General features: G+C 44.1%; 1 protein-coding gene across 1 annotated transcript in view; it reads left to right on the top strand.

Annotated features, from left to right (window-relative positions):
* MRC1 (mannose receptor C-type 1) overlaps positions 1–9621 on the top strand; it is a 42829-nt gene extending 33208 nt beyond the window's left edge. Inside the window, exons 26-31 of the mRNA XM_066627849.1 lie at positions 2049–2214; positions 3190–3348; positions 4691–4801; positions 7687–7890; positions 8433–8471; positions 9233–9621. Coding sequence (XP_066483946.1) covers positions 2049–2214; positions 3190–3348; positions 4691–4801; positions 7687–7890; positions 8433–8471; positions 9233–9465 — 912 coding nt within the window. The 3' untranslated portion in view covers positions 9466–9621. The remainder of the gene's footprint in view (positions 1–2048; positions 2215–3189; positions 3349–4690; positions 4802–7686; positions 7891–8432; positions 8472–9232) is intronic.
* The last annotated feature ends 3196 nt before the right edge of the window (positions 9622–12817 follow it).

Below are 12817 nucleotides of genomic sequence, written 5' to 3'. Positions count from 1 at the left end.
GACAATGGAACATCTGTATCCATTCACTGTAGATGATGAACTTCTCTCAGTAGATCCCATATTCTTTTTATCCACTGTATTTATTGTGTTTCCAATAAATTGTGTGTCCAAGATTGCAGGATGGTTGTGACGATGTTCTCAGCCAGGAGTGCCAAACTCATTTCAACAAGCAGGCTAAATAGCATTCATGGCGCCTGCTAAGGCCTGGAAGTTACATTAAACTGGGAGTGATGTCATTAAGCAGATGATAGCCAGAGGGGAGCACTTTGTTCCCATGTAGAAACTCATCAGCTGCAAATGACAGAAGAGAAAATGTGCAAATATTGATCATATTCTCAAGTTATGGGAGAATTCAGTTATCACGCCGGCCACCCTTTCAGCAGCAGCAGTTCTGCTGAGCCATCACTGCACAGCTCAGCAGCTGAGAGGTGGCCTGCAAAGTGATGCCTTGGCAGACGCGGCCTGCATGATAATTGGGCTCTCCCAGCGCCACCCTTCTTGGTTTGGGCTCTTCCTTGTAGTGTTCTTTGCCTTCTGAGGCCTCCTTCCATCTCTACCTCCTAGTACCTTGGCAGAAGTGGTGCTGCTGAAAGGGCAGCACTAGGAGAGCCCAATTATTACATGGGCTGGATAAAGAGCTTCCGAGAGCCATATCCAACCCACTGACCTTCTGTTGGCCACCTAGGCCTTCTCAGACCACTTTCCCCTACAAGGGGGGCACAAAAGAAATTACAAGCTTAGGGTGACAAGCCCAAAAACCCTTGGTGGAGTGGTCTCAGGTGTCTCTGACACTTTGATGGCAGAGGCAGTAACTGGTTTTTGCTACAATCTCATGATCCTGCATGATTTTAGGGAGGCATCACAGTCAGCTAGTGGCATTTAAGTAGACAGAGAGGGGCGCAGGTTTTGATGGCTGACTAGAAGGCTACCTCCAAGATATGGAGGAAGGTTGCAGAGCCAGGAGAGAAAAAGAGGAGGACAAGTAGAGTGCAACCACCCTTCACCCTTGACCTGAGGCAACCTTTTCACCTGACAGACTTATGTGTTATGTACTGCTGTTAAGGGCACAGTAGATAAGGCAGCAATGCAAAGCCCTTGCTCTGTAATGTAATTTTTTTTTTAGCCCTGGGAAGTCATTTAATGACTGTGCATCGTCTTAATCATCAGTAAAATGTGTGCATTGTTCTTTAAATGGGGATCTTGGGAAATTTAATCCATTCAAGTCCGTGATGACAGAATGACTGAGAAACCTAACAATGTATTTTATGTTTTGAGGTTGTTTTTTTTACTGCTTTTTTATTGGAAACCTGGGAACATTTTTATTCAAAGTATGGTATTAGAAATTGATGAAGAAATAATACAAGAAATAAGTAAAATAAATTTAAATGGATTTAGATGGAAGCATTTGCCTGCTTCACTCTAATGTGTCTAGTAAGGGCCCAATTCTATCCAATTTTCCAGTGCCTGTGCAACCATGCCAATGAGGCATGCGCTGCATCCTGTGGTGGGGAGGCAATCACAGAGACATCCTCGAGGTATGGGAACATTTGTTGCCTTACTTTGAGGCTGCATTATGGCTGCACCGGTTCTGAAAAGTTGGACAGGATTGGGTTCTAAAACAGGAACCTTCCAGTGCTTTCTGCACCCAAGTTCAGTGGTCAGGCAAACCAAAATAATTCTGCTACTTTACCATTTGCAAAGAGGCAGACTGGAACATAACTCTCTCTCTCTTTCTCTCTCTCTCTCTCTCTCTCTCCCTCTCTCCCCTACTACAAATACTTGAGAAGGAAGCCTGAATTAGCTCATGGGTAATCAGTCTTCCTTAAGTAGGTGATTGGAGGCCTGACAACTATTTTGCCCCATAGCTTCAGATGTCATATAGTGTGAATTTCAGAGCAAGCCATCTTATCTGAGAGGCTTGGAGGGAGGGGATGAAACAATAACAAGTCAAATGGAGAAGTACACAAATTTTTTTTCATGTGTTTCTCAATACACAAAAAGCAGTTTATAAACATACATGCATTATTTCTCTATGCACTTTCTTTTAGACTAGTAAGACATACAAGTGGGTAAGCAACTGGAAATTAAAATATGCTAACTGGGCTGCTGAAGAGCCAAAGCAACAAGTAGCCTGTGTCTATTTAGACCTTGATGGGTATTGGAAAACAGGAAGTTGCGATGTAAAGTACTTCTTTGTCTGTGAGAAGTATCACGGTAAGCAAAGGATTGTATATGATCTTTAATGTGGGACATGGCACTTTTGTTCTTATGAAGCTTCCCATGTCATTGTTCTCTCACATAATAGTAGAAGGGATAGTTTTGAGAAAATGTGCTTCGGTCCTTCCTCCCCTTTCATTCTCAATGAATAAATAAAATGTTGTTTGAGCTATTATACCTTAATAAACAAGAAAACAAAATTTAATGGAAGTTCCTTAAGAATCAAAGGCACAATCCAACCCATGTAGGCAGATTTATATTCCATTGATTTTGATGGGAGAAACCCAAAATTGTTCTTAACTCTCCTAGTGCAATCAATGGGATTTAGAAATGCTTAGTTTTGCCTGGAGGAAATTTTTACAGAGGGATATATTTATTTGCCCCCCCCCCCCCCCACTTAAGAAATGTGACTTTGCTGGCATTGAATGTTGGGATTTAAATGAAATTAGTATGTTTTTGTGTCATCAACATATATTTTCAAGTAGTCTGAATGAATGCCAACTCTCCCAATAATACAGAGTCTCTGCTGTCACCATGTAAGTTAGATTTCCCAGTCGTCTTGAGGGGAGTATCTAATCACATAGTTATGATATTGCCACACTCCAAGTAGGGGGGGACACACAATTTTATGTGACACAACAGCCCAATCCTGTCCAACTTTCCAGCACCTGTGCAACTCCAAGATAAGGGAACAAATTTTTCCATACCTTGAGGAGGATTCTGTAACTGCCCCCCCCACCGCAGGGTTTGGCATGCATCCCATGCTGGAAAATTAGTTTGGATTGAGCTATAAACTGCATAAAATTAATCAGGAGGATAACTGGACCTAGCTCAACTCATCTTCTGAGCATAGAAACTGTTTTCATCCTGATTATGTATTTCACACGTGTCAATTTATATATGTGTTTGTGAAAGGTTTCTAAGGGTTTGACAAGGTTTAAAATGTTTTAACAAAAATATGTGTCCTAACAGGTGGTGTAATCCCAACTGAACCTCCACAGGCCCCAGGAAGGTGTCCTGATTCTGGAAGAGGGAATCAGAGGACTTGGATTCCCTTTCGGTCTCATTGTTACTCAATCAACACAGCCAGGACTTCCTGGCAGAAAGCATTATTGCATTGTACTCGGTTAGGTGGGTGTCATTTTGAATGAGAACAGAATGAATTTTCCATGCTAGTGGTTTGTGAATTCATAGAAGGAGTTAGCGTGAAATAGGATTTAGGTGTTGGACAAGAACAGGGCGGTACATGCTGCAATCCCTGCAAGCTGGGTGACCTTTGGCCAGGCACCATCTCTCAAGCTTTTGCATTGCATAGGTTTGTGTTGAAGTAAAAATAGGCAGAAGAAGCATGCCTATCGCTGTCTGTGGGGGGAGGGGGGACCATCATTAGCCCTGGCCCTGGCAACACCACCAAAAGAGGAAATGAAAGGAGGAGGACAAAAGAGGGGCCATGGTCCAGAGTCCAGCACCCACCCCCCACAGGAAGTGCCATCCAGGCCAGTGCGGATTTTTCCCCAGGTATCTCAGCAAACTAGCACCGATGCTAGGCAATGGTTACTCTCTGGCTGCAAACTTGGCTACTGAGGAGGGCAGGACTAAACGTTCTCTGTCCAAAATACAAGGTTGCAACAAAAGTCATCCTAACATCCTCACAGTCATCCATGCCTCCTCACAACCCTTCTCAAACCAAATCGATTACTCAAATTGCACACAAAGCTTTGTGTTCTGTAGACTTGCCTGCAGTTCCATTTTGCTTTTAGATTTTGAAAAACCTAATTTAAGAGAGAAAATTCATATGAAATCTTTGTTAGACAGAGCAGGAACTCTCTTCTTTACTGTTTGGATTTCATGAGGAAAATTGCACGCTCCTGCTCAGTCATAATCACAGGTCAAATGCACCAGCGTCCTGACAATCCTTTGCTTTCTGTGGCCTTCAGCACACTGTGGCATGAGAAACAATGGCCAGACAAGACAATGGTTCCTCTGCCACTTCCCTAACTATATGCTGAGATCTGGCACACAGCAACTAACAGACACTTCAACCAGTAATGTACCTGCTTTGCATAACCAGCAAATAATCTGCATACTACCTGGAGCTTAAGAATTGGCATATGGAACATTTGTATGAAAAAAGGGTAAACTGTTGGTCATCTGTGAAATTGTCTCATTTTTATGAGGACGATGACTTTTGCATCTTATTCCTTAAGAAGGATGCAGAAGGGTTTGAATCCTGACCAGTTTCTTTTAGTTCTCAGACTTAATTACAATAGTTTTCCTCTTTTGTCCTTTCTGTCTTTCCTCCATTCTGCTTCTCTCTAGGCCCCTACACTTCCTTTCCTCTTCTTTTCTACCAGGACCTTGTAGCCTGTAACTTCAGCAAAATGGACTAGAAAAGAACTAGGATTAAACATAAGGATTAAACAGTGATATATTTTTTTTAATGTGCCGTCTTCAACTACTTGATGTTTCCTAGGTGGTTCCTTGTTGTCAATAGAAGATTTAACTGAAATGAAATTTTTGCTGGAACACACTGAATTACTTGGTGAAGCAACCTATTGGATAGGATTGTACAGAACTGTGGATGGTAAATGTTTAAACTCCAGTATTTAACTATACAACACTATGCTAAAAAAAATGCATTTTATTTTTTTCAAAATGAAAGACCTTGCCAGGAATAGCAGTCAGTGTTTGTGAACCATGCTAGGACATTCCCTTCAGCAGGGCTGATCCAAGAGCTCCCAGATGGTAGGGAAGCACTCTTTCCTTGCACAGCATTTAAAGTTTTAACCCGATGTGAAAATGGACAACAGGGAGGGTCTGGGATGATCTAATTCCTACTTGGGTTGAGCAAGTGAGGAGTGAATCAATGTGGGTTGCATCAGTGGTGGGCAGGAAGGAGGCATCAGTAGATTTGGGGTAAAGGGCCCCCCGAATCTGCTGTTCCACCTGACCTGGTGCAAGCCACATCAGTTCAAGGCTGGGCTGGCCATGTTTTCAGTAAGTGGAACCTACGCCCAGGCCTGAAAGAGTAACCGCCTACTATATCTCTGCATCTCTGTGTTTAAAAACAAGTTCATTCTAGGGAGAGATGGTCCAGACTTCTTTTTTTTCAAGAAGTGATCTATCTGGGAAAAGAGAACATAAGAACAGCCCCACTGGATCAGGCCATAGGCCCATCTAGTCCAGCTTCCTGTATCTCACAGCAGTCCACCAAATGCCCCAGGGAGCACACCAGATAACAAGAGACCTGCATCCTGGTTCCCTCCCTTGCATCTGGCATTCTGACATAGCCCATTTCTAAAATCAGGAGATTTTACATGCATATCATGGCTTGTAACCCGTAATGGATTTTTCCTCCAGAAACTTGTCCAATCCCCTTTTAAAGGCGTCCAGGCCAGTCGCCATCACCACATCCTGTGGCAAGGAGTTCCACAGACCAACCACACACTGAGTAAAGAAATATTTTCTTTTGTCTTTTCTAACTCTCCCGACATTCAATTTTAGTGGATGTCCCCAGTTCTGGTGTTATGTGAGAGTGTAAAGAGCATCTCTCTATCCACTCTGTCCATCCCCTGCATAATTTTGTATGTCTCAATCATGTCCCCCCTCAGGCACCTCTTTTCTAGGCTGAAGAGGCCCAAACGCCATAGCCTTTCCTCATAAGGAAGGTGCCCCAGCCCAGTAATCATCTTAGTCTCTCTCTTTTGCACCTTTTCCATTTCCACTATGTCTTTTTTGAGATGCGGCGACCAGAACTGGACACAATACTCCAGGTGTGGCCTTACCATCAATTTGTACAACGGCATTATAATATTAGCCATTTTGTTCTCAATACCTTTTCTAATGATCCCAAGCATAGAACTGGCCTACTTTATTGCCGCCACACATTGAGTCGACACTTTCATCGACCTGTCCACCACCACCCCAAGATCTCTCTCCTGATCTGTCACAGACAGCTCAGAACCCATCAGCCTATATGTGAAGTTTTTATTTTTTGCCCCAATGGGCATGACCTTACACTTACTGACATTGAAGCGCATCTGCCGTTTTGCTGCCCATTCTGCCAGTCTGGAGAGATCCTTCTGGAGCTCCTCACAATCACTTCTGGTCTTCACCACTCAGAAAAGTTTGGTGTTGTCTGCAAACTTAGCCACCTCACTGCTCAACCTTGTCTCCAGGTCATTTATGAAGAGGTTGAAAAGCACTGGTCCCAGGACAGATCCTTGGGGCACACCACTTTTCACTTCTCTCCATTGTGAAAATTGCCCACTGACACCCACTATCTGTTTCCTGGCCTTCAACCAGTTCTCAGTCCAGGAGAGGACCTGTCCTCTAATTCCCTAACTGTGGAGTTTTTTTAGTAGCCTTTGGTGAGGGACCGTGTCGAACACCTTCTGAAAGTCAAGATATATAATGTCTACGGGTTCTTCTGCATCCACATGCCTGTCGACCTTTTCAAATAATTCTATAAGGTTCGTGAGGCAAGACTTACCCTGACAGAAGCCATGCTGATTCTCCCTCAACAAGGCCTGTTCTTCTATATGTTTTGAGATCCTATCTCTGATGAGGCATTTCACCATCTTACCTGGTATAGATGTTGGGCTGATCGGCCTATAGTTTCCCGAGTCCCCCCTCTTTCCCTTTTTAAAGATAGGCATGGCATTTGCTATCCTCCAATCTTCTGGCACTGTGGCCATTTTGAGGGACAAGTTGCATATCTTAGTCAAGAGATCAGCAACTTCATTCTTCAATTCCTTAATAACTCTTGGGTGGATGCCATCAGGGCCCGGTGACTTATTGATCTTTAATTTATCAATAAGGTCTGAAACATCTTCTTTTTTAACCTCTATCTGACTTAATTCCTTGGTCAGGAGGGGCCGTTCGGGCAGCGGTATCTGCCCGAGGTCTTCTGCCATGAAGACACATGCAAAGAACTCATTTAATTTCAGGTTTGAGGTCATCCAGTGCAGCATGTGCTTTCCTGAAAACCAGTGCACTCCTAGTTATCCACTCCTGAGGGTTGGGGACGATCTGGAATACAAGGGCAGGGTGGGATGCAGTTGTGGAGGAGTTTGCACAAATCAGGGTCCTTCCCATTTTGCACAAGCAGAAGAATATTCTGCTCATGCCAGGGCTCCACTGAATCTAATCCTATGTTATTGATGTACCCTACACTGTTGAAACTGCTTGATGAGCAAAGTAGCTTTCAGGTGACTAAGAGAAAAATTCATTTTTAGGCTGTCAGGCCATGTGGACAAAAAAGTGACAAAGTTCCCGACACTAAAAAGCTCAAAGGCTAAAAAGTTAAAAAAGCTAAAAAGCTTCCCAGTGTTTTTTTGGGCACCCCTGCTATAGGGCATGGCTTTCAGTCGATGTGCTGCTCTTTCTTTTTTCAGTCCTTATGCTGTTCTCTCTCTCTCTCTCTCTCTCTCTCTCTCTCTCTCTCTCTCTCTCTCTTTAAAACAACAGGACAGTGGAAATGGACAGATCAGACAGCAGTGGATTATGTAAACTGGAAGAGTGGGGAACTCGAAGATTATGATGATCAACTTCAGTCTGATGTTGGACAGGTGCTACGCGGCAAGTGTTTTTACATGGACAACCTCAAGGGGGAGTGGAGCAAGGATCACTGTGAATATCCTACCCGGCGATTTATCTGTAAAACACCAAAAAGTAAGATTTAAATATTACTGACAGAAAAAAAAACTTCAGATGTTGAGTAGATTTGTCCAGAACTATGTGACTGTGGCTGCAATCCTACACACTTTCCTGGGAGCTAGCCTCATTGAACAGAATGTGATTTACTTCTGAGTAGACATGCATAGGATTGTGCTGTGTGAGAGACTGAAGACCAGGAGAAGCTAGTAACGAGGTGCAGCAGCTTTCCACACTCAACTACCACCTCTGCAGGCTGCCTCATCCTGTCTCTGCCCTGTCCCTTACATACAACAGTGAGTCAGGTGCTCCCATCCTGTTGGGTCTGTCTCTTGAAAAAGAAGAGGGTGGGAGCAGGGATAAGGAAATCAGGAGGGAAGAGTAGAGTGACATTGATTGGCGAGGATGAGTCCCACCCTACCACATTCCCCATTCTTCCCCATTGCTGCTACATATACAGTATCGTGAGGACATATTTCCACCAAATCACCTCAGTCTGCTACAGAATACTCCAATAGTCATAACTGGAGCATTATAAACTTTTTACGTTTGTTTTCTAGTTATTGAAGAATCTGCTACAGTATCTTCAGTACATAAAGGTAAGATTGTTCTATAAAAACAGCCCAGTTGCAATTGTAATGATACATTTTCATATTCTTTGCTGTTTTCCAGTACGCTATTATTTCTCCCTGACCCTGACACCTGGATAAAAGGTGCAACTTCCAGGATTAGGATAAACTAAGGCCATAATTCAGCCATTTTTAACCACTGTGCCGTGGCACACTAGTGTGCCGCGAATGGTCCCCAGGTGTGCCGCGGGAATTTGGGCGAGGGTAATTTATCAATAGGACCATTGGGGGATGTGAGCCCCCATTGACAGCACAATGTGCCTTGTCAATTGTCAAAAAGCTGATGGTGTGCCTTGACCATTTTAGTGCCTTGCCAGTGTGCCGCGAGATGGAAAAGGTTGAAAATCATTGCCATAATTTATCAACTTGTTGAGCAATCCATCAATCCAGTCCCCTTAGGGACCAACCAAATTCCTCTTAGGAAAGGATGTTTACATCTCCCAAAGGACTGCTCCCAACAGATACTATCTGCAAATGAACTAAAAGTACATGCTGGAGCTCTGCTGGCCGAGCTGAGTGTCCTACCACTGTTTGTCGCATTGCGTTGCTAGTCTTGCTGCCAGGTGGCAAGAGTCTGGGGGGTCCTGCGCATACCACCAGACACCATCTCAAGTACCACAAGTGGTTGGAAAACGCTGATCTAAGGAGAAGATGTATTTAAATGCCTTTGGTATGCATATGCCAGTGTATGTTTATTTTATTACAATCCATATCTGTGCTTCTGTCTGTAGAGCCAGAAAAAGTTCCCACACCACTGCATGGCACTAATGTGACAGCGGCTGTCCTGGTCAGCCTCATCCTTATTGGGGCAGGCATAGCAGGCTACGTTTTCTACAGAAGAAGACGTCAGCAATCTCAAGTCATTGGCGGCTTTGCAAACTCTACATATCAAGACAATGTAATTATTCTTCAGAATGACTCAGAGTCTCCTACAGGCAACTGTGACAACGCAGATGGTAATTAATAAATTAATAGAAGCAACCCCTGGGGGAGGGGAGAAATTTTCCAAACATCAGCATGTGGCAGTACTTTCTACGAGAAGATTCATGAAGTGGGGTATTCTGGGATACATAATGGTTATTCAGTGAAGACGTCTTCTGTAAACAATACTTTCCAATTAAAAATAACTTGAGTTGTGAAACTAAGAACCATCTCATTATTCTCCAGCAACCAGAGACTACAGGACATTTTGTATGCGGTGAAAACAAGTTAACGCATTTATGAAATTTCACAGACAATAGTTAGGGGATGGGGGAGAAAAAAGATAAATCCATGCAGACTTAAGACATCTGCTGAAGGAAGAGATGCCCTAGCCATTTGGCATTACTGGCAGATGGCATGTTCCAGGCATGACCAGAACCACTTATTAGGCAAAAGCTGCAACCAGGCAAATACTCTCAGTTCTTGTTATCCGCTAGGGTTAGGTTCCTGGAAAACAAATACTGAATCATTGAATACTGAATCATTGAGCCTATGGGAAAAATGGGGTGAAGAGGGTTCCAGGGGACCCTCTTCACCATACACTCTATGAACCTGAATCTTACTTTGCAGTCTGTGGGGCTGGGTAATGGGGAGGGCTTATCAACATCTCCAACACCTGATTTTTCCTCCTCCATGCTAGCTATCCCTTGACTTGTGGCCCAACAATGAAGCCTCAGAATTCAGCAGTGGGGAGGGGGTTGCTTCACCCGTCCTCTCCCTCTACCGATCTCTTGCTTGCCCTAGAGCAGCTTTCCAGAGACCTCTCATCATCGCCAGGGTTGTGAAGGTTCAGCTGGCGTCCCTGAGATGGTGCCCAAGATGGTGGGGCAAGTCTGGAAGTGAACACAAATGTGTCTAACTTTCTCCATGGACCAGTCCCCAACTGTTACCCTGCACATGCCCAATCTTGTCTGATCTCGGAAGCTAAGCAGGGTCAGGCCTGGTTAGTACTTGGATGGGAGACTGCCTGGGAATACCGGGTGCTGTAGGCTTATGCCATAGTCTTTTGAGACTGAAGGTTGCCAACCAGTCCCCATTTGATGTGGAAAATAGAGCCAATCCATACAACTTCCTAAAAAACAAGTACAATTAACTAGATGCAAGTCCACAATATACTGTATATGTGTCTCTCCCCCCCCCCCCAAGGTATGGCACCAGCACTACCTTCTGCTTGTGAGGAGGCCAGCATCTCTCCTCCTCCTCCTCCTCCTGTCTTGTGCCTTCCTGCTTGTAGCTGGGCCGAGTCCCCCCCCCCAACCCAAGTGCACTGCATAGTATTTGTGGATAACAAGAACAGATAATGACAGAAGGTAGTAATCCTACCCCTCACAGATAAGCAAATTCTCAGATAGCAAATTGACATATAAAGAGAACTGACTATACTTCCCTTCTTAATGAATTGGGTAGACATTTTGCATTTCATTGGAGAAGAAGTGAGTTGCCTAGGCAAAAAGTCAAAAGGAGTCGCAAAAAATAAAAATTCCCCCTTCTACCATATTTCTGCTGTGTTATGATTGATTGCATTGTCTACAATGCAACATGTTCAACAATCACAATGGTTGCACATGCCAGATGTCCAGCAGAGGGCAGTAGTGCAACAGAGAAAGAGAAAGGGAGAGAGAGAGAGAGAGAGAATGTGTCTTATTTTTCCATGGCTTGGAAAAAATATAACATTCATAAAGATATTAATGTAACATTTAGTTACATTAATACATTAGCCATTTAGTTATTTGATTTTTCTCTGTAAACCGCTTTGTGAACTTTTAGTTGAAAAGCGGTATATAAATACTGTTGATTGATTGATATTAATGTAACAGAAAGATATTATACAACATTGTAATTATGGCTAATAGTTTAGACTCACCTTTCAGGCCCCAAACTACACAGTAGTTGTGATACAGGTTTGCAGAGATGAGACATATAAATGTTGAGAGTTCACACCTTCATATTCATCATGTGATTAGAACAACTTCAAATGATGATTTGCATGTGCAAATAAGCGGTCAGAGATCTAATCCCTCACATTACCCAACGTTGCCAGCAAAGCAACTTTTTTTTATTGAAACATTTCACATATTCAGCTGCAATTATTTGTCTGCTTATTTTGTTTCCCACCTTTCTGCTTCTTAAGAAGCATTCGTGGTGATGGTCAGGTATGCTGAAGACCCAAATTCATGTGATGGTGCCAAAACCTGCTCCCCCTCCCACAGACTTGCATTTCCACTGCATCCAGTAACTCTATCTTCAAATGGGAGTATGCCACAGAGGTCATTGCAGGGTCTCTAGGGAATGTGCCCATTGACCACTATAGAATGTGGGTGAAAGAGGAATTGATGTGCAAGTCTGGCCAACCGACTTTTACCCAATGCACCCGAAAGGGGGCAGTGCAGAACTTTGCCCCAGGGCAAAATCCCCTTTTAAATGTGGGGTTAAACAACCTGTGTAGATGGATGGTGTAGAAGACCAACAAGATGGCAGACTGGTTTGAAGCCCACTCTGAGGAGTTGACACCAGTCATTGAGGAAAAGAGGAGAGCTCAAGCAGGATACAAGGCCTGTCCCAGTGAGCGCAACCTGCAGGTCCTTCAAGCTGCTCGCAGCAATGTCCAGCAGATTGCCAGGAGATGTGCTAACGACTACTGGCTCCAGCTCTGCTCCCAGATACAGATAGCAGCTGACACGGGCAACATCAAGGGAATGTATGATGGTATCAAGCAGGACCTAGGTCCAACGCAGAAGAAAATTGCCCCTCTGAAGGTGAGGTCATCCAGGATCGGACGCAGCAGATGGAACGCTGGGTGCAGCACTACTCTGAGCTATATTCCAGAGAAAATGTAGTCACTGAAGAAGCGCTGAACAACATTGAGTGCCGCCCTGTGCTGGAGGAGCTTGACAGTGAACCAACCCTAGAAGAACTTCACATGGCCCTGGACTCCCTTGCCTTTGGCAAGGCACCTGGAAAAGACAGCATCCCTGCTGAAGTCCTAAAGTGCTGCAAAGAGATCATCGTCACTGAGCTGCATGAAATCCTCTGTCTCTGCTGGAGAGAAGGTGGAGTACCTCAAGACATGAGGGATGCAAACATCATCACGCTGTACAAGAACAAAGGCGACGGGTGACTGCAATAACTACCATGGCATCTCTCTCCTTAGCGTTGTAGGAAAGTTGTTTGCCCGAGTTGCACTAAAGAGGCTCCAGGTACTTGCAGAGAGCGTCTATCCAGAATCACAGTGCGGATTCTGCGGAAATAGGTCCACCACTGATATGGTATTCTCCCTTAGACAACTGCAGGAGAAATGCAGGGAACAATGACAGCCACTCTTTATAGCCTTCATA

The sequence above is a fragment of the Tiliqua scincoides genome, chromosome 5 (assembly GCF_035046505.1).
Source record: "Tiliqua scincoides isolate rTilSci1 chromosome 5, rTilSci1.hap2, whole genome shotgun sequence".
Classification (NCBI taxonomy): domain Eukaryota; kingdom Metazoa; phylum Chordata; class Lepidosauria; order Squamata; family Scincidae; genus Tiliqua; species Tiliqua scincoides.
Note: the sequence above shows the minus strand (reverse complement) of the source record. Positions and strands in the feature narration are given on the sequence as shown.